We start from the raw sequence: 22,198 nt of genomic DNA, 5'->3' as shown, positions 1-22,198 counted from the left end.
CCTGTGGGTTAGTGGTTTCCTTAGTATCATCCCTTTGTGATTCACTGAAAAGAAGCTTCCAGAAATGGTCCCAATTCAGAACCGAAGAGTGGGTTCTTGGATCTCATACAAGAAATAATTCAGAGCCGTGGGTGCTGGCTCATACCTGTAACCGAGGCAATTTGGGAGGCAGAGGCAGGAGATCACTTGAGGTCAGGAGTTCGAGACCAGCCTGGCCAACATGGTGAAACCCCCATTTCTACTAAAAATACAAAAATTAGCCGGGCATAGTGGTGTGTGCCTGTAATCCCAGCTAATCCAGAGGCTGAGGCAGGGGAATCTCTTGAACCCAGAAGGCAGAAGTTGCAATGAGCTGAGATGGTGCCACTGCACTCCATCCACCCTGGGCAACAGAGCAGGACTCTGTCTCAAAGGAAAAAAAAAAAAAGAAAAGAAAGAATTTTGGGCGAGTCTGCACTGCAAAATAAAAGTAAATTTATTAGGAAAGTAAAGGAATAAAAGAATAGCTACTCTATAGGCAGAGCAGCAGTGTGGGCTGCTCAACTAAAAATACTTACAGTTATTTCTTGATTATATGCTAACCAAGGAGTGGATTATTCATGAGTTTTACAAGAAAGAGATGGGCGATTCCCAGAACTGAGTGTTTCTCTTCTTTTTAGACCATGTAAGGTAACTTTCTGATGTTGCCATGGCATTCGTTAACTGTCGTGGTAAACATGACAATAACAACATAACTGGTTGAAATGTCTTTCACATGCGAATGCATTATAATTAGCATGTAATGATCCGTGAGGACAATCAAAGGTCCCTTTTGTTCACATCTGGTTTTGGTGAATTTTTGTGGCTTCTTTACTGCAAACTGCTTTATCAGCAAGGTCTTTGTGAACTGTATCTTGTGCCAATCTCCTATTTATCCTGTGACTTAGAATGCCTGACCTCATGGAAATACAGTCCTGTAGGTCTCAGCCCCATTTTACCCAGCACCTGTTCCAGATGTAGTTGCTCTGGTTCAAATGCCTCTGACATGGCCACAGAGTGTTGCAATGTGGCTGGTCTGAACTGCAATGTGCTAGAAAGGTAAAATACAGGGTTACATTAAAAGATTTAGCTTCAAAAGCGTATATGCTTTATTAACTATTACACACTAATCACAAATTATAATAACAATATTTTGGATCTATTGGACTGATTAAATTGTTACAATCAATTCCTCCTGTTATTCCACCTGTTTCTTTTTTTTTTTTTTTTTATTTTGAGACAGAGTTGCTCTGTTGCCAGACTAGTGCTGTGGCGGGATCTTGGCTCCTTGCAACCTCTGCCTCCCGGATTCAAGCGATTCTCCTGCATCAGCCTCTAGAGTAGCTGGGATTGCAAGTGCCTGTCACCACACCCAGTTAATTTTTCTATTATTGGTAGAGCCGGGGTTTTGCCATGTCAGCCAGGCTGGTCTTGAACTCCTGACCTCAGGTGGTTCGCCATCTCAGCCTCTCAAAGTGCTGGGACTACAGGTGTGAGCCACTGGGCCAGCCCCACCTTTTTCTTTTTACTTTTTAACATTTGGCCACTAGCACATTCAACAGTTACAAATGGCTCATATTTTACAGCAGAGGATTACCTCTTTTTTGAAATCTCAGGCTGTCTGCATGTGTTAGTACATTTTCACACTGCTATAAACAAATACCTCAGATTGCGTATTTTTTTTTAAAGTGGTTTAGTTGAATCATAATTCTACACGCCTGAAGAATCCTCAGGAAATTTAAAATCATGACCATGACAGAAGGTGAAGGGAAAGCAAGGCACATCTTACATGGTGGAAAAAGGGAGAGAACTTGGAGGAGGGACGTGCCACATTTTTAAACCATCAGGTATCTTGAGAGCTCCCTTACTATCACAAGAACAGCATAAGGATAATCCCCCCCCCAGTGATCCAATCACCTCCTACCCGGACCCTGCCCTGACAGGTGGGAATTACAACTTTTTATTTTTTCTTTGAGAAGGAGTCTCACTCTGTAGCCCAGGCTGGAGTGCAATGGTGCCATCTCGGCTCACTGCAACCTCTGTCTCCTGGGTTGAAGCAATTCTCCTGCCTCAGCCTCCCAAGTAGCTGGCACTATAGGCACGCGCCACTATGCCTGGCTAATTTTTGTATTTTTAGCAGAGGAGAGGTTTCACCATATTGTCAGGCTGGTCTCGAACTCCTGACCTCGTGATGGAGCCACAGAGTCAAACCATATCACTGCAAAGGATCCACAGCAAGGAAGGTCAGAACATCCAAATTTTTCTTTCTTTCTTTTTTTTTTTTTTTTTGAGATGGAGTCTCACACTGTCGCCCAGGCTGGAGTGCAGTGGCATGATCTCGGCTCACTGCAAGCTCCCCCTCCCGGATACACGCCATTCTCCTGCCTCAGCCTCCCGGGTAGCTGGGACTACAGGCGCCGGCCACCACACCCCGCTAATTTTTTTTTTGTATTTTTAGTAGAGGCGGGTTTCACTGCATAACATCCAAATTTTAAAAATAATTGTCATTATATTCTTTCAATTTATGAATAACTATATTATATATCATTTATAAATGCATATGACGTTATACACAAGGTTAAACGCAAGTATCCTCTGGTGTTGACCTGGCTCAGATCAGGGAAGAAGACTTGCCTGTAAAGGCTGCTGCCTAGGCTGTTATTTTTACTTCATTCAGCCCAGTGATCAAATATTCTGTCATTCAGGCATGAAGGGTGGGGCCTGAAACCTTATTCAATCAGGGGCCGTGGACTAGAAACTGTTCAATCAGGCATGCAGCTGGAGAGACCAGGACGCTTCCGTAATTTTCCGGGTCCTTTGTGTTTCTCTGCGTCTAGAGCTCCAGTTCTTCTCTTCACCGCTCTGCGTCCTCTGCTCCTAGAGGCCAAGACTCTGTGGCTTCGTGTCCTGCAGGTATTCGCAGATTTATGGCTACCGGAATCCCCTGGAAGCCGAGAAATGGTGAGTGCTGGGTCTGTCATCTGAGAGAGGGGCGGAAGCTGGTTGGAACCAGCTGAAAGTGGCTGTAGCAGGACCCAGACTTCCTCACAGTCCGCTCCGGGGTCTGAGGACCCATATCATCCTTGGCCCAGCTCGGCTCTTAGTCCCCTCGAAGCGTAAGATGCTGGGCAGCTCTGCCCTCCCAGCGCCTCATCTCACCCATTTTTGTTGTTTATAACGGAAAAGATTTAAGAGCAATGGGAGAACAATGAGCTTCTCCATAACTATTAAAATATAAGTTTCTTTTTCCCTGCCCTGCCCTATCAGACACCAGCAATCTTCTTTACAGTAATGGAAGCATGAACTGCATTGACCTCTTCCTACCAAACGGAAACAGGGCAGGCAGTGCATGCAGCCTTCCTTAGATGCGAAGGTTGAACTAAACTCTCCTGAATGTATCTTGAATCCCTCAAGTTTATAAGTTACTTGGTAATCTCGGCCCTGCTTTATGCAAAGCAACTTCCGGTTTCATTGAACTTTTTTTTTTTTTTTAAGATGAAGTCTCATTCTGTTGTCCAGGCTAGAGTACAGTGGTGCAATCTTGGCTCACTGCAACCTCCGCCTTCCAGTTTCAAGCAATTCTCCTGCCTCATCCTCTCGAGTAGCTGGGATTACAGGCATGTGCCACACGCCCAGCTAATTTTTGTATTTTTAGTAGACACGGGGATTCACCATGTTGGCCAGGCTGGTCTCGAACTCCTGACCTCGTGATCTCCCCACCTTGGCCTCCCAAAGTGCTGGAGTTACAGGAGTGAGCCACAGCGCCCAACCCCTTGTACTATTTATGTCTCAGCTCTGATTTTGGTTATTTCTTGTCTTTTGCAAGCGTTGAAGTTGGTTTGATCTTACTTTTGAAATTCTTTTAATTGTAACATTAGATTTTTAAATTGAGATCTTTCTAACTTTTTGATGTGGGTGTTTCGTGATACACATTTTGTTCTTAACACTGCCTTAGCTGTAACAGAGATTCTAGTATGTTGTATTTTGGCTGTAACTAGTTTCAAAATTTTTTTTTATGTCTGCCTTGATTTCATTATTTACAAAATAGCCATTTGGAAGATGATTACTCAATTTTTATGTAGTTGCATCATTTCATATGTTTTTTGTGGTATTGTATTGAATTACTCTTCTATACATTTTCTTTTTAAAAGTAATGATAGAGAAACATAAGAAGAAAAAAATGCTGTGCTCTTAATCTAAATGCTAAAAATTATTCAATACTTAGTACCAACTCCCAGGGTGCTACGAAAATTAAATCACAAAATGTGTCATTCCCAACACAGTGTTCTGTGACATGCTCCTGAGCACATAGTACCTGCTTAATAAACATTTTATTAGTACATGTGTACATATTTCCTAGGTGCAGATTTACTCAGACATTGCTGCCTTCTGTTGTCCCTGTAAACTTAAAAAAGTCAACAAAAAATATAATATTTCAGCATGGTGGTTGGTTGTCTTTATTTGTATCACAAGTATGTGTATTGTGACAGACGTGGCGGGTGTAAGGGACTCTTTGCTGTGCCTGCTTTCTCTCGCTAATGCTAATAATGTGTCTGGGAAAGCACAATCAGCATTTACAGGGGACTTGTTGAAAAAGCCCATTCCTGGACCCTTTTGGATCCTGCAGAATCACTTTGCATAAAGCAGGGCCGAGATTATCAAGTAACTTATACACTTGAGGGGTTCAAGATACATTCAGGAGAGTTTAGTTCAACCTTCGCATCTAAGGAAGGCTGCACTGCCTGCCCTGTTTCCGTTTGGTAGGAAGAGGTCAGTGCAGTTCATGCTCCCATTACTGTAAAGAAGATTGCTGGTGTCTGATAGGGGAGGGCAGGGAAAAAGAAACTCATATTTTAATAGTTATGGAGAAGCTCATTGTTCTCCCATTGCTCTTAAATCTTTTCCGTTATAAACAACAAAAATGGGTGAATGTTTTCTTCAAGTCTCGGTCTTTCTGCCCGTGGGTGTGTGTGGTGGTAGCAGGTAAATAGATTGTGCTTTAAAGGCATATTCTCAAGATGCGGGTTTGATATGTCCAGAGCATCTTATCTGAAAATACATTTCAGAGAAAGAGGAGGAAAAGAAAAAAATCACTTTTTCTCAGGCATGCATATCTCAGATTAAGCGTGGTGTCCATTCTGCCTTTGGCAATGCCATCTGTTCGGAACTTGCAAATTTTTACTTCTCTACTTGTACTGTTGATCCCTAATGAGTTCGTTTCAACTATATTTTTATCGTTTTTATGATAGGCAAGGGGTTCTGAAAAAAAATATTTTCTCTATATGCCATAACGTTCCATACATTTTCTTCATCTTGGATTCTTGTATGCCATGTAGAATTCTTACTACAAATTTATGACCTGCAATATTTAAAATGTTCCCATTGTAGCTGTTGAACGTGAGAAGGTGTAAATACTCAATATTTCTACTGGGGAAACACAATTGTCTTTGGATATTAGTGAAAAGTGAAACATATCCTGTTGGGGTTTTATCTGTGTACTCTATTATTTCCAGGCAGAACAGGATTTAGAAAATGCTCATTTAAACAGAATGGCATTTATTACCCAGAAAGTTCCGAAAAAACTATTAGGAGATACTTGCTCTCCAGGGTGCTAAAGAAAGACTACTTAAAATTACTGTTAAAAATTACAGCACAGGGAAGTTATCTGCATCTTTAACTTTGCATAAAACTGATGTTTCTTTATAATTAAATTTAGGCCAAGTGTGGTGTCTCAGGCTTATAATCCCAGCACTTTGGGAGGCCGAGGCAGGCAGATCACATGAGGTCAGGAGTTTGAGGCTAGACTGGCCAACATGGTGAAACCTCGTCTCTATGGAAAAAACAAACAAACAAAAATTAGCCAGGTGTGTTGCATGCATCTGTAATCCCAGCTACTTGGGAGGTTGAGGCAGGAGAATTGCTTGAACTCAGGAGGTAGAGGTTGCAGTGAGACGAGATTGCAGATTGCACCTCTACACTCCAGCCTGGGTGACAGAGCGTGACTCCATCTCTAAAAAAAAAAAAAAAAAAAGAAAAACAAATATATGTACATCCATATAATTAAATTTGGATTACAGTTTACTTTTCTGAGAGGCGAGAAATACCACAGCAGTGATGTTGTGGCCTGTGTCCATCAGTACATAATACAAATGTATCCTAATAAAGTTGATAACAATGTTATTCACTTGGTTCAAGATCTCAATGACATTTTTTCCACTATTAATTATTATTCTCTTAATTATTAAGTACACTTAGGAGATTTCCTAGCTGAAGTGCATAAACCATCACATTTAATCTGGAAGTTGTCCTTTCTTTTTCGATGACTTTTTTTTTTTTTTTTTTTGAGACTGAGTCTCGCTCTGTCGCCCAGGCTGGAGTGCTGTGGCCGGATCTCAGCTCACTGCAAGCTCCGCCTCCCGGGTTTACGCCATTCTCCTGCCTCAGCCTCCCGAGTAGCTGGGATTACAGGCGCCCGCCACCTCGCCCGGCTAGTTTTTTGTATTTTTTTAGTAGAGACGGGGTTTCACCGTGTTCGCCAGGATGGTCTCGATCTCCTGACCTCGTGATCCGCCCGTCTCAGCCTCCCAAAGTGCTGGGATTACAGGCTTGAGCCACCGCGCCCGGCTTCGATGACTTTTGCATATATTTGTCTTTTAAAAATGAAGGCTCTTATGTTTATTTACAGATGAGAGAAACTGGGAAAAACTCAGACTCTGCCGCTTACTGGATGTTTGACAAAATACTCTTAGTAGGCTAGAAACATTGGTGAGCTTGCTAAAAATTCAGAAATTCAGACTTTATCCGAAATCTCCTGAAACAAAATCTGCACAAGATCTTTAGTTTATTGCACATATTAAGACTTGAGAGGTACCTTCCAAGTCATCATGACTGTTCTATTTGAGAAATACACACCACTTATTCTCTATGACGTAAATATAGCACTCAAAAATAGTATGTCCAGCAGGTGAGGTGGGTCATGCCTGCCATCCCAGCACTTTGGGAGGCCAAGGTGGGTGGATCACCTGAGGTCAGGAGTTCAAGACCTGCCTGGCCAACATGGAGAAACCCCATCTCTAGTAAAATTACAAAAATTAGCCAGGCATGGTGGCTTACGCCTGTAGTCTCAGCTACTTGGGAGGCTGAGGCAGGAGAATCGATTGAACCCAGGAGGTGGAAGTTGCAGTGAGCCAAGATCATGCCACTGCGCTCCAGCCTGGGCAACAGAGTGTGACTTGGTCTCAAAAAAAAAGAAGAAAAGAAAAATAGAAAAAAAAGACATGTCTATGTTGATGCCCTTAATTTTATAATTTATCATCCAGAAAAGTATCAAATCTACAGTTGTATTGTGGATCTTATGCTATTCTCTTTTCTCAGAGTTAGAGAATACTTCAGTGTTAAAAATTATCTTGTTGAATAATTTTAGTCACTCTTGTAACTGAAAACCACTTCTTTTTACTCTCTTAAGTCAAATACAAATCTCTGCCTACAGATACATGGTAACTGTTTGTGTGTTCATGAGTGTTTTTTTTGTTTGTTTGTTTTGTTTTGTTTTTTCAGGGATTGTTGACATTCAGAGACATAGCTATAGAATTCTCTCTGGCGGAATGGCAATGCCTGGATCGTGCTCAGCAGAATTTATATAGAGATGTGATGTTAGAGAACTACAGAAACCTGGTCTCCCTGGGTGAGGAAAACTTCAATACACAATTCCTAATATATTGCCTTTCTCTCTTTTCTAAGATAATTTTGGTAATTTCTGCTTTGCATGAATATATTTTAGCTCTCCAATTTTAAGAAAATCTTGGGAATTCATTGGTGTAGAACAAATTCTTCACGATGTTTTATCTTGACCTGAACTTTTCCCTTTCCTGAGCTTATGTATCTTTTGCTCTAGGTTAGTGGCAATTCCAAAAATGTCATGGCGTAAAATAGCGTTTCCCATGCCTTAGAATTCAGTTGCCACCACCAATGTTTAATTCAGTAATACTGAGTAGTGAGATTAAGGACTCACAATTTTAAAATATTTTGTAAATATGTAGAAAGTTCTGTTATGAATCAATATTAATTTTCTAGAATTTTCTATTATATCCTCTTTACTAAGCATAATACTAGGTTGGTAGTTAAAGAATTCAGCAAGATTTATGTTACTTTTTTTCTTAATAAAACAGGTATTGCTGACTCTAAGCCAGACTTGATCACCTGTCTGGAGCAAAATAAAGAGTCTTGGAATATAAAGAGAAATGAGATGGTAGCCAAACAGCCAGGTAGGTGAGAGCGAATGAAGCAGATGACACAGATGAGAGGTACACAAATCAAGGAGGCAGCCAGCCCTTAAAATGTGGTCTGGGGAACTGTGCTTTGATGGAAAGAGTTTCTGAGAAGCTCAAGTCACTTTTTTCTTTTGCTCTCTCACAGGGACACCTTCTGCCCCATGCTGTTAAATTCTCCAAGGATTCTGCTTTCTCTTCAATAATCTTTTTTCAAGTTCACAGTGTGAGCCAAAGTTTTCTTTATGGCTTATCAGGGACTGAAAAAACTGACTGCTTTGCCATTGCTTTTGGGGACACACTAATACCTGTGTATTTTTGAGAAACTCTATGTTAAACAGTTTAAAAAAATTTTTTTTTGTATCGTGTCTAAAATGTGTGAGAATAGTAATTTCTGTTTCATTGGTGGTTGTCCACTTTTCTACACAGACCATTCTGGTTTTTATTACTATAGCCTTGAAATATAGTTTAAAGTTTTTTACAAAATTTTTTTTCATTTTTTAATTGTTATATATGTATGTATGTATTTATTTAGAGGCTGGGTTGTAATACTTGCTGTGGGGGGATATGCAAGCAGGGTATTGCTTATGTCTTCATTTTACTGTGTTGTATGTTTTAGATATAGATTCATAAATGGTATTTCTGTATTATATGATAATTTCATTTTTAATTATTTGAAGAACATTTATGATATTTTTATGATGGCTGCATCTCTTTTCTCATCAACAACTTACATAGGTTTCAATTTCTTTATATTATCAACATAGTTGGTGTTTTGAAAAAATTTCTAGTGGCCATTGTAATTGGTGTAAGGTAATTTTGTTTTGTATTGTGACATTGTTTTGCATTTTTCTGTAAATTATTAATTTTGTGCAACCTTTCAAGTGCTTCTTCCCATTTGTGTGTGTGTGTATATATATCCTTTAAGTTCTAGGGTACATGTGCACAATGTGCAGGTTTGTTACATATGTATACATGTGCCATGTTGATTTGCTGCACCCATTAACTCGTCATTTACATTAGGTATTTCTCCTAATGCTATCCCTCCCCCATTCTCCCACCCCACGACAGGCCCTGGTGTGTGATGTTCCCTGCCCTGTGTCCAAGTTCTCACTGTTCAATTACCACCTGTGAATGAGAACACGTGGTGTTTGGTTTTCTGGCATTCTGATAGTTGGCTCAGAATGACGGTTTCCAGCTTCATCTGTGTCCGTACAAAATACATGAACTCATCCTTTTTTATGGCTGCATAGTATTTCATGGTGTATATGTGCCACATTTTCTTAATCCAGTCTATCCTTTATGGACATTTCGGTTGGTTCCAAGTCTTTACTATTGTGAATAGTGCCGCAATAAACATACGTGTGCATGTGTCTTTATAGCAGCATGATTTATAATCCTTTGGGTATATACCCAGTAATGGGATAGCTGGGTCAAATGGTATTTCTAGTTCTAGATCCTTGAGGAGTCGCCACACTGTCTTCCACAATGGTTGAACTAGTTTACAGTCCCACCAACAGTGTAAGAGTGTTCCTATTTCTCCACATCCTCTCCAGCACCTGTTGTTTCCTGTTTTAATGACTGCCATTCTAACTGGTGTGAGATGGTCTCTCATTGTGGTTTTGATTTGCATTTCTTTAATGACCAGTGATGATGAGCATTTTTTCATGTGCCTGTTGGCTGCATAAATAAATGCCTTCTTTTGAGAAGTGTCCGTTCATATCCTTTGCCCAGTTTTTGATGGGGTTGATTTTTTTCTTGCAAGTTTGTTTAAGTTCTTTGTAGATTCTGGATATTAGCCCTTTGTCAGATGGGTAGATTGCAAAAATTTTCTCCCATTCTGTAGGTTGCCTGTTCACCCTGATAGTAGTTTCCTTTGCTGTGCAGAAGCTCTTTAGTTTAATTAGATCTCATTTGTCCATTTTGGCTTTTGTTGCTATTGCTTTTGGTGTGTTAGTCATGAAGTCCTTGCCCATGCCTATGTCCTGTATGGTATTGCCTAGGTTTTCTTCTAGGGTTTTTATGGTTTTAGATCTAACATTTAAATCTTTAATCCATCTGGAATGAATGTTTGTATCAGGTGTAAGGTAGGGATCCAGTTTCAGCTTTCTACATATGGCTAGCCAGTTTTCCCAGCACCATTTATTAAATAGGGAATCCTTTCCCCATTTGTTGTTTCTTTCAGGTTTGTCAAAGATCAGATGGTTGTAGATGTGTGGTGTTATTTTTGAGGGCTCTGTTCTGTTCCATTGGTCTATATCTCTGTTTTGGTACCAGTACCATGCTGTTTTGGTTACTGTAGCCTTGTGGTATAGTATAGTATAGTATAGTATAGTATAGTATAGTATAGTATAGTATAGTATAGTATAGTATAGTATAAGGTAGTATAGTATAGGTAGCGTGATGCCTCCAGCTTTGCTCTTTTTGCTTAGGATTGTCTTGGCAATGCAGGCTCTTTTTTGGTTCCATATGAACTTATATTTTCCAATTCTGTGAAGAAAGTCATTGGTAGCTTGATGGGAGTGGCATTGAATCTATAAATTACCTTGGGCAGTACAGTATGGCCATTTTCACAGTATTGATTCTTCCTATCCATGAGCATGGAATGTTCTTCCATTTGTTTGTGTCCTCTTTTATTTCGTTTAGCAGTGGTTTGCAGTTCTCCTTAAAGAGGTACTTGACGTCCCTTGTAAGTTGGATTCCTAGGTATTTTATTGTTTGTAGCAATTGTGAATGGGAGTTCACTCATGATTTGGCTCTCTGTTTGTCTGTTATTGGTGTATAGGAATGCTTGTGATTTTTGCACATTGATTTTGTATCCTGAGACTTTGCTGAAGTTGCTTATCAGCTTAAGGAGATTTGGGGCTGAGACAATGGGGTTTTCTAAATATGCAATCATGTCATCTGCAAACAGGGACTATTTGACTTTCTCTTTTCCTAATTGAATACCCTTTATTTATTTTTCTTGCCTGATTGCCCTGGCTAGAACTTCCAACAGTATGTTGAATAGGAGTGGTGAGAGGGCATCCCTGTCTTGTGCTAGTTTTGAAAGGGAATGCTTCCAGTTTTTGCCCATTCAGTATGATACTCGCTGTGGGTTTGTCATAAATAGCTCTTATTATTTTGAGGTACGTTCCATCAATACCTAGTTTATTGAGAGTTTTTAGCATGAAGCGCTGTTGAATTTTGTCGAAAACCTTTTCTGCATCTATTGAGATAATGACGTGGTTTTGTCTTTGGTTCTGTTTATGTGATGCATTAAGTTTTTTTTGTGTGTGTATGTTGAACCAGCCTTGCATCCCAGGGATGAAGCCCACTTGATCATGGTGAATAAGCTTTTTGATGTGCTGCTGGATTCGGTTTGCCAGTATTTTATTGAGGATTTTTGCATCGATGTTCAGGGATATTGGTCTAAAATTCTTTTTTGTTGTATCTCTGCCAGGCTTTGGTATCAGGATGATGCTGGCCTCATAAAATGAGTTAGGGTGGATTCCCTCTTTTTCTATTGATTGGAATAGTTTCAGAAGGAATGGTACCAGCTCCTCTTTATACCTCTGGTAGAATTCAGCTGTGAAACTGTCTGGTCCTGGACTTTTATTGGTTGGTAGGCTTTTAATTATTGCCTCAATTTCAGAGTCTGTTATTGGTCTATTTAGGGATTCAACTTCATACTGGTTTAGTCTTGGGAAGGTGTATGTGTCCAGGAATTTATCCATTTCTTCTATATTTTCTAGTTTATTTGTGTAGAGGTGTTTATAGTATTCTCTGATGGCAGTTTGTATTTCTGTGGGGTTGGTGGTGATATCCCCTTTATCATTTTTCATTCTGTCTATTTGATTCTTCTCTCTTTTCTTCTTTATTAGTCTTTCTAGTGGTCTATCAATTTTGGTGATCTTTTCAAAAAATCAGCTTCTGGATTCATTGATTTTTTTGAACCCTTTTTTTGTATCTCTATCTCCTTCAGTTCTGCTTTGATCTTAGCTATTTCTTGCCTTCTGCTAGCTTTTAAATTTGTCTTCTCTTGCTTCCTAGTTCTTTTCATTGTGATGTTAGGGTGTCGATTTTAGATCTTTCCTGCTTCCTCTTGTGAGCATTTAGTGCTACAAATTTCCCTCTACACACTGCTTTAAACGTGTCCCAGAGATTCTGGTACATTGTGTCTTTGTACTCATTGGTTTCAAACAACATATTTATTTCTGCCTTCATTTCATTATGTACCCAGTAGTCATTCAGGAGCAGGTTGTTCAGTTTCCATGTACTTGTGTGGTTTTGAGTGAGTTTCTTAATCCTGAGTTCTAATTTGATTGCCCTGTGGTCTGAGAGACAGTTTGTTGTGATTTCTGTTCTTTTACATTTGCTGAGGAGTGCTTTACTTCCAACGATGTGGTCAATTTTGGAATAAGTGTGATGTGATGCTAAGAAGAATGTCTATTCTATTGATTTGGCTTGGAGAGTTCTGTAGATGTCTATTAGGTCTGCTTGGTGCAGAGCTGAGTTCAATTCCTGGATATCCTTGTTAACCTTCTGTCTTGTTGATCTGTCTAATGTTGACAGTGGGGTGTTAAAGTCTCCCAATATTATTGTGTGGGAGTCTAAGTCTCTTTGTAGGTCTCTAAGGACTTGCTTTATGAATCTGGGTGCTCCTGTTTTGGGTGCATATATATTTAGGATAGTTAGCTCTTCTTATTGCATTGATCCCTTTACCATTATGTAATGGCCTTCTTTGTCTCTTTTGATCTTTGTTGGTTCAAAGTCTGCTTTATCAGACACTAGGATTGCAACCCCTGCTTTTTTTTGCTTTGCATTTGCTTGGTAGATCTTCCTCCATCCCTTTATTTTGAGCCTATGTGCGTCTCCGCATGTGAAATGGGTCTCCTGAATACAGCACACTGATGGGTCTTGACTCTTTATCCAATTTGCCAGTCTGTGTCTTTTAATTGGGGCATTTAGCTAATTTACATTTAAGGTTAATATTGTTAGGTGTGATTTTGATTCTGTCATTATGATGTTAGCTGGTTATTTTGCCTGTTAGTTGATGCAGTTTCTTCCTAGCATCAATGATCTTTACAATTTCACATGTTTTTGCAGTGGCTGGTACCGGTTGTTCCTTTCCATGTTTAGTGCTTCCTTCAGGAGCGCTTGTAAGGCAGGCCTGGTGGTGACAAAATCTCTCAGCATTCGCTTGTCTGTAAAGGATTTTATTTCTCCTTCACTTATGAAGCTTAGTTTGGCTGGATATGAGATTCTGGTTTGAAAATTCTTTTCTTTAAGAATGTTGACTATTGGCCCCCACTCTCTCCTGGCTTGTAGAGTTTCTGCCAAGAGATCTGCTGTTAGTCTGACAGGCTTCCCTTTGTGGGTAACCTGACTTTTCTCTCTGGCTGCCCTTAACATTTTTTTCCTTCATTTCAACCTTGGTGAATCTGACAATTATGTGTCTTGGGGTTGCTCTTCTTGAGGAGTATCTTTGTGGCATTCTCTGTATTTCCTGAATTTGAATGTTGGCCTGCCTTACTAGGTTGGGGAAGTTCTCCTGAAGAATATCCTGAAGTGTGTTTTCCAGCTTGGTTCCATTCTCCCCATCACTTTCAGGTATACCAATCAAATGTAGATTTGGTCTTTTCACATAGTCCCATATTTCTTGGAGGCTTTGTTTGTTTCTTTTTACTCTTTTTTTTTTTTTGTCTTAACTTCTCTTCTCGCTTCATTTCATTAATTTGATCTTCAGTCACTGATACCCTTTCTTTCACTTGATCAAATCAGCTACTGAAGCTTGTGCATGCGTCACGTAGTACTTGTTCCATGGTTTTCAGCTCCATCAGGTCATTTAAGGTCTTTTCTACACTGTTTATTCTAGTTAGCCATTCATCCATTCTTTTTTCAAGGTTTTTAGCTTCTTTGGGATGGGTTCAAACATCCTCCTTTAGCTCAGAGAAGTTTGTTATTATTGATCTTCTGAAGCCTACTTCTGTCAACTCATCAAAGTCATTCTCTGTCCAGCTTTGTTCTGTTGCTGGCAAGGATCTGTGTTCCTTCAGAGGAGAAGGGGTGCTCTGGTTTTTAGAATTTTCAGCTTTTCTGCTCTGGTTTCTCCCCATCTTTGTGGTTTTATCTACCTTTGGTCTTTGATGATGGTGACCTACAGATGGGGTTTTGGTATGGTTGTCCTTTTTGTTGATGTGGATGCTATTCCTTTCTGTTTGTTAATTTTCCTTCCAACAGTTAAGTCCCTCAGCTGCAGGTCTGTTGGAGTTTGCTGGAGGTCCACTCCAGACCCTGTTTGCCTGGGTATCATCAGCAGAGACTGCGGAACAGCAAATAATGCAGAACAACAAATATTGCTGCCTAATCCTTCCTCTGGAATCTTCATCTCAGAGGAGCACCTGCTGTATGATGTGTCAATTGGCCCTTACTGGGAGTTGTCTCCCAGTTAGGCTACACAGGGGTCAGGGACCCACTTGAGGAGGCAGTCTGTCCGTTCTCAGAACTCAAACACCATGCTGGGAGAACCACTGCTCTCTTCGGAGCTGTCAGACGGGATGTTTAAGTGTGCAGAAGTTTCTGCTGCCTTTTGTTCAGCTGTACCCTACCCCCAGAGGTGGAGTCTACAAAGGCAGGCAGGCTTTGTTGAGCTGCAGTGGGCTCTACCCAGTTCGAGCTTCTTGGCCGCTTTGTTTACCTACTCAAACCTTAGCAATGGTGGATGCCCCTCCCACAGCCAGGCTGCCACCTCGCAGTTTGATCTTGGACTACTGCGCTAGCAGTGAGCAAGGCTCCATGGGTGTGGGACCTACTGAGCCAGGCACGGGATATAAACTCTTGGTGTGCCGTTTGCTAAGACCATTAGAAAAGCCCAGTATTTAGGTGGCAGTGTCCCGACTTTCCTGATGCAGTCTGTCACGGCCTCCCTTGGCTAGGAAAGAGAATTCCCCCGATGCCTTGCTCTTCCCAGGTGAGGCGATGCCCCACCCTGCTTTGGCTCACCCTCTGTGGGCTGCACCCACTGTCTAACCAGTCCCATTGAGATAAACCAGGCACCTTAGTTGGAAATGCAGGAAGCACCCATCTTCTGCATCAATCACACTGGGAGCTGCAGACTGGAGCTGTTCCTTTTTGGCCATCTTGGAACTGGGTGTATATCTGTTTTATTAAAGTTTAGTTTAATCATTTGTCCATTTCTTTTCTTTTTCTTTTCTTTTCTTTCTTTTTTGTTTTTGAGATGGAGTTTCTCTCTTGTTAGCCAGGCTACAGTGCAATGGCACAGTTTTGGCTCATGGCAATCTCTGTCTTCCAGATTCAAACAATTCTTCTGCTTCAGCCTCCTGAGTAGCTGGGATTAGGGATGTGCCACCATGCCCAGCTAATTTTGCATTTTTAGTAGAGATGGGTTTCACCATGTTGGCCAGGCTGGTCTCAAATTCCTGACCTCAGGTGATCTGCCCACTTCAGCCTCTCAGAGTTCTGGGATTACGTGTGAGCCTCTGCACCAGGCTCATTTGTTCATTTCTAAATCAAGTAATTATTAGATTATTAAATCATCAGTTATTGTTGTCTAGTTCTAGGAGTTGTTTATATATTCTCAATATTAAGTCATCACATGTGATTTTCAAATATTGTCACCCATTTCTTGGGTGACACTGTCACTCTATTAAATGTTTTATTTGATTGCAGAAATTTTGAAGTTTAGTCCAGTTAAAGTTTTCTGTTCTCCTATTCGTGGCTCATACATTTGATGGCATGTCTAAGAAAATGGTGCCAAGACCAATGTCATGTCTTTCCACTGTATTTTTTTCTAAGAGTTTCATTAGTTTTTTTTATTAGTCTAAGTATTTTGTTTAAAATATCTTTTGTATATGATGCGATTAAAGTATTCAACTTCATTTTTTCAATGTAGATATCCAGTTTTCAACATTATCTGTTGAAGGGATGATATTTTCTCCATTGTCTGCTCATGGCAACCTTGTGGCAGATTATTTGGTCATGCACAGAAGAGTTCATTGCTGGTCTCCCTATTTTATCATGTCTTTATCTGTCTTTTTGTGAATACCACATACTGTTATTGCAGCTTTTTATTGTGTTTTGAAATTATGGAGCATAATGCCTCTGTGTTTTTCATGTGCGTTTCTCTAGATATAGTTCATAATAAAATTTAAAAATTTTAAACAATATTTCAGGAATAAATATACTTTTGGAATTTTGATACAGATTATATTAAATTTGTTCACCACTGTGGGTTATACTGACTTCTTAACAAATTAAGTTGTCACTTAAATATGTTGACCCTTGAGCAAAAATATTAAATTAAATTAAATTATATGACCTTGTGCAAGAATATATTGAAGAATGTGTTTATTTCCACATATTTTTGATTTGCCAGTTTTACTTTTTTCCTTTTCAGTTTTATTTAGTTTTGATTAGAAAACATACACTGTATGATTTTGCTTTTCTTAAATTTTTTTTGACACAGCATTTCTCACTCTGTTGCCCAGACTGTAGTGCAGTAACACAATCTTGTCTCACTGCAGCCTCAACCTCTTGGACTCAAGTAATCCTTCCACCTTGGCCTCCTGAGTGGCTGGCACTACAGGCCTACCCTATCAAGCCCAGCTAATTTTTTTTTTTTGAAATGGAGTCTTGCTCTGTTCCCCAGGCTGGAGTGCAGTGGTGCAATCTTTGCTCACTGCATCCTCCGCCTCCCGGATTCAAGTGATTTTCCTGCCTCAGCCTCCTGAATAGCTGGGACTACAGGGGCCCACCAACACACCTGGCTTTTTTTTTTTTTTTTTTAAATTTTTTTTTTTTTTTTTAGTAGAGATGGGGTTTCACCATGTTGGCCAGGATGGTCTCGATCTCTTGACCTTGTGATCCACATGCCTTGGCCTTCCAAAGTGCTGGGATTACAGGCGTGAGCCACCGTGCCCGGCCATGCCCAGCTAATTTTTAATTATTTGTAGAGACAGGGTCTCACCATGTTCCCAAGGCTAGTATCAAACCTCTTGCCCCAAGTGATCCTTCCACCTTGGCCTCCCAAAGTTCTGGGATTACACCTGTGAGCCACTGCACCTGGCTGATCTTTTTAAATTTACTAAGACTCGTGTGTTCTAACAGAATGCACCAGGTGCAAATAAGAATATTGTGTATCCACTTGCTTTTGACTGGAGAGTTCTGTACATGTCTGTTTAGCCTATTTGGTTTGTGATATGGTATAGATGCCCTCCAAATCTCATATTGAAATGTAATCTCCAATGGTGGATGTGGGGCCTAATGAGAGCTGTTTGCATCATGGAGACAAATCCCTCATGAATGACTTGGCATAATCCCCTTGGTAATCATAGAGTTCTCAGTCTGTTAATTCACATGAGAGCTGGTTGCTTAAAGGAACCTGATTACTCCACCTCACACGTGCATCATCTTTCACCATGTGACATGTTTGGTTCTTTTTTGCCTTCCACTATAATTGTGAGCTTTTTCATATCCTCACCAGAAGCAAATACTGGCATATACTTCTTGTACAGTCTACTGAACTGTGAACCAAAGAAATCTTTTTCTTTATAAATTACCCAGTCTCCGGATCACGAGGTCGGGAGATCAAGACCATCCTGGCTAACACGGTGAAACTCCGTCTCTACTAAAAATACAAAAAAATTAGCCGAGCGTGGTGGTAGGCGCCTGTAGTCCCAGCTACTCAGGAGGCTGAGGCAGGAGAATGGTGTGAACCTGGGAGACGGGGCTTGCAGTGAGCCAAGATTGCACCACTGCACTCCAGCCTGGGCGACAGAACAAGACTCTGTCTCAAAAAGATAATAAAAATAAAAATAAAAAAAAAGTTACCCAGTCTAAGGTTATTTTCTATAGCATTGCAAAATGAATTCATACACAATATAATGTTCCTCAGGTTTTGTTTTTTAATTGATTTTTTATTTAAATTTTTAATTTATTATTGAAAGTGAGGTCTTAATGTTTATAATTTTATGTTGCTATTTGATTTCTTGCTTCATTTTTGTAAATATTTGCTTTATACATTTTGAAGCCCTGATGTTATATATGCATATACATATAGATAGACATAATAGTTATAGATTCCTAGTAAATGGACTCATTTTACCATTATATAATATCAGTCTTTGTCTCATGCTAGTAATCAGTCTTTGTCTCATATTAGTAACTAGTAACGTCTCATGCTAGTAATAGCATTTAAGATAATATGGATTATCTTAAATTTTATAAATTAATATATACATTTCTTTTGTGTGTCTATAAAGATTTTTTCTTTGTGCTACATTAGAGATTTTATAAAACCTGTTAATGCTACAACAGTATATTTTAACCTGTTTTAAAAAAATGACTTCAGTTGCATAGAAAAATTTGTCCTCATTATATCTACCCTATGCTTCTATTGATGTTGCTAATTGTATCATTTTATGTTTTATGATTTTTTTATGCTTATATCTTTCAAATTTTAAAGAATAACTAAAAATGTTTTCTGCAGCATCACAATAATACCATGGATTTGTTTTGTGTGTGTATATGCATGTTTCTCAAAAACATGTATTTTATATGATTATATATTTTTTTCGTCTATTATTTTAAGTTGAAAGACCTCTTTTCAGCATTTTATTTAGGGCACATGCGGTGCTTATATGTTTTTCCAGCATTTGTTTATTCTGGAAGATCTTTATTTTTTATTTATTTTATAGTACATTTTTTGCTGGTTACATTATTCTCACAATGAAGATTTTTTTCTTCAGCCTTTGACCATTTAACACAGTTCTTTTCTGACCTGCAAGGTTTCTGTTGACAAATTCACTGGTTGTCTCAGAGGACTAGGCTTGTAAATAATACCTCACTTTTATCTTGCAGCTCCCAAGATTATATTCTGGTTTGTGACTTTTGAAACTTTGCTTAAATGTGTGTTATGGATCTTTTTATATGTGTATATCCTAGTTTGTTTGTTTAGTTTCTTCATTTTTTACATTACTTTTTTCATACTTTAAATTTATTTCAGTTATTCTTTTTTACCTTCACAATTGTCTATTTTTATTATTCCAAGCCTTTTGTTGATATTCTCACTTATCTGATGTCTGGTTTTCCAGTTTTCTCATTGAGCAAAATATGGATTATCTTAAATTTTATAAATTAATATATACATCTTTATTTTTATAGTTGCTTTTGAAAATTTTGTTTTTTTTGATTGGACCATGTTGCCCAAATACTTCGTATACATTATAATCTTTGGTTAAGATTTAGACATTAACATAAAACTGCCTTTCACAATCTTTATAATGCAGCTCTTTTCTGGTATAGCCTGAAACCAATTGTTTTAGGTAGAGGTTCTGGGAGTCTCCCAAATATGTTCTCATGATGTGTCTTGTCTGCAATTTTGTATTTATTTTTCAATTAGAAGACTTCTTCACATTACTTGTCAATAACTACTTTCTACACCTATTTTCCATCCATGGTACTGCAGTCTTTCTGCTGTTGTAACATTCACTTTTGATCTCAAGACTTAAAGCTGTCATTAAAGGCACCATGTACTATTGGGGATGAGGAAGGGCTGTGTTGGGTAAATGTAGCTGACTTTTCTTTTCTCTATATATGGCTTTTGACATTGTGCTCACATCGGGCACACACTTACTCTATAAATTTCCACCAAAGGTATTTTGATTACTATGATGTTGTTACATTTATACATCTATGAAGGAATTGTGGCCTGTAGTATTTTGATATGCCATTTTGCTAATGTGCCTTGTATAATTTTATATATTCGATTTGTAAAGTATATTTATCTGAGTCTAGTAAGTGCTGTAACTTGTGATTTTTATGTCTTTCAGTTACATGTTCTCATTTCACCCAAGAACTTCATCCAGAGCAGGGCATAAAAGATTCACTCCAAACAGTAATACCGAGAACATATGGAAAATGTGGACATGAGAATTTACAATTTAAAAAATGCTGTAAAAGTGTGGGTGAGTATGAGGTGCACAAAGGAGGTTATAATGAAGTTAACCGATGTTTGTCAAATACCCAAAACAAAATATTTCAGACTCATAAATGTGTCAAAGTCATTGGTAAATTTTCAAATTGCAATAGACATGAAACAAGATGCACTGGAAAGAAACATTTGAAATGTAAAAAATACGGCAAATCATTTTGCATGCTTTCACACCTAAATCAACATCAGATAATTCATACCAGGGAGAAGTCCTACAAATGTGATGAATGTAGCAAATCCTTTAACCGCTCCTCAAACCTTACTGCACATAAAAGAATTCATACTGGAGAGGAACCCTACAGATGTGAGGAATGTGGCAAAGCCTTTAGGTGGCCCTCAAACCTTACTAGACACAAGAGAATTCACACCGGAGAGAAACCCTACACATGTGAAGAATGTGGCCAAGCCTTTAGGCGCTCCTCAACACTTACTAATCACAAGAGAATTCATACTGGAGAAAGACCCTACAAATGTGAAGAATGTGGCAAACAAAGCCTTTAGCTTATCCTCATCCCTCACTGAACACAAGAGAATTCATACTGGAGAGAGACCCTACAAATGTGAAGAATGTGGCAAAGCCTTTAGCGTATCCTCAGCCCTCACTGAACACAAGAGAATTCATACTGGAGAGAAACCCTACACATGTGAAGAATGTGGCAAAGCCTTTAGCTGCTCCTCAACCCTTAAGACACATAAGAGAATTCATACTGGAGAGAAACCCTACAAATGTGAACAGTGTGACAAAGCTTTTAAGAGGCATTCAAGTCTTGCTAAACATAAGATAATTCATACTGGAGAGAGAAACCCTACAAATGTAAATAATGTGGCAAAGTCCAGCCCTCAGGTCTTATAATACAGAAAATAATTTATACTGGAATAAAACATTACAAGTGTAGAGAATATGAGAATATGGACAAGCCTTTAACAAGTTCCAAACCTTAATAGAAAATTAGAGAATTCATATTGGACAAAAATTTTATAAATGTGAAAAAATGTAACAAAGCCTTTGACCAACCCTCAAACCTTAATGAACCCAAGAGAATTTATTTTTAAAAAATGTATTTTTTTGAGATGGCATCTCCCTTTGTCACCCAGGCTGGAGTCAGTGGCACAAAGTCAGCTCACTGCAACCTCTGCCTTCCAGGTTCAAGTGATTCTCCTCCCTCACCCTCCTGAGTAGCTGGGATTACAGGCATCTGCCACCACTCTGGCTGATTTTTGTATTTTTAGTAGAGATGGGGTTTCACCATGTTGACCAGGCTAGTCTTGAACTCCTGACCTCAGGTGATCCACCTGCCTCAGCCTCCCAAAACGTAAGAGAATTTATATTGGAGAGACCCTAGAAAGGTTAAAAAAAAAAAAAAAAGCGACAAAACCTTTAAGCACATCTTAGGCCTTACACAATATCTGTTCATTTGTTCTAGAGAGAAACCCTATAAAAGCAAAGAATGTGGTAACGCTTTTAACTAGTCTTGAACCTTCATTATACATAAGAGAATTAATATTAAAGAGAAACTCTACAATAAGGAATATGGCAATTTCTTTAAAAAGTCCTCAAACCTGAATAACTGTAAGATAATTGATATTGGAGAGAACCCCTGCAATTGTAGAAAAAAAATGTGGCAAAGCCTTTAACTGGTTCTCCATCCTTATTTATTAAAAAATTTTATACTGGAGAGAAACTCTACAGATATAAAAATGTGACAGAGCATTTAACCTTATCTCAAACTTTTCTAAAAAATAGAAATCATACTGGTGAGAAACTAGAAATGTGTTAAATGTGGCAAGGCCTCTAAATGGTAGTCACACGTTATGGTAGGTAAGATAATTTATACTGAAGAAAAACTACAAATATGAAATGAACAATGTGGCAAAACTTTTAATAAATTCTGACACCTTATGGCACAAGAAAGCATTTATA

General features: G+C 38.9%; 1 protein-coding gene across 1 annotated transcript; it reads left to right on the top strand.

Moving 5' to 3' along the window:
* Positions 1 to 1,024: 1,024 nt before the first annotated feature.
* LOC102115089 (uncharacterized) lies at positions 1,025 to 21,435 on the top strand. The gene is given in 6 exon segments (XM_074036521.1): positions 1,025 to 1,077; positions 2,856 to 2,979; positions 7,576 to 7,702; positions 8,187 to 8,282; positions 20,117 to 20,766; positions 20,768 to 21,435. Coding segments are annotated over 6 exon segments (1,413 nt in total). The 3' UTR covers positions 21,131 to 21,435.
* Positions 21,436 to 22,198: the final 763 nt, after the last annotated feature.

Source organism: Macaca fascicularis, chromosome 3 (genome assembly GCF_037993035.2).
Source record: "Macaca fascicularis isolate 582-1 chromosome 3, T2T-MFA8v1.1".
NCBI lineage: Eukaryota > Metazoa > Chordata > Mammalia > Primates > Cercopithecidae > Macaca > Macaca fascicularis.
This window is presented reverse-complemented; position numbering and strand designations above follow the sequence as displayed.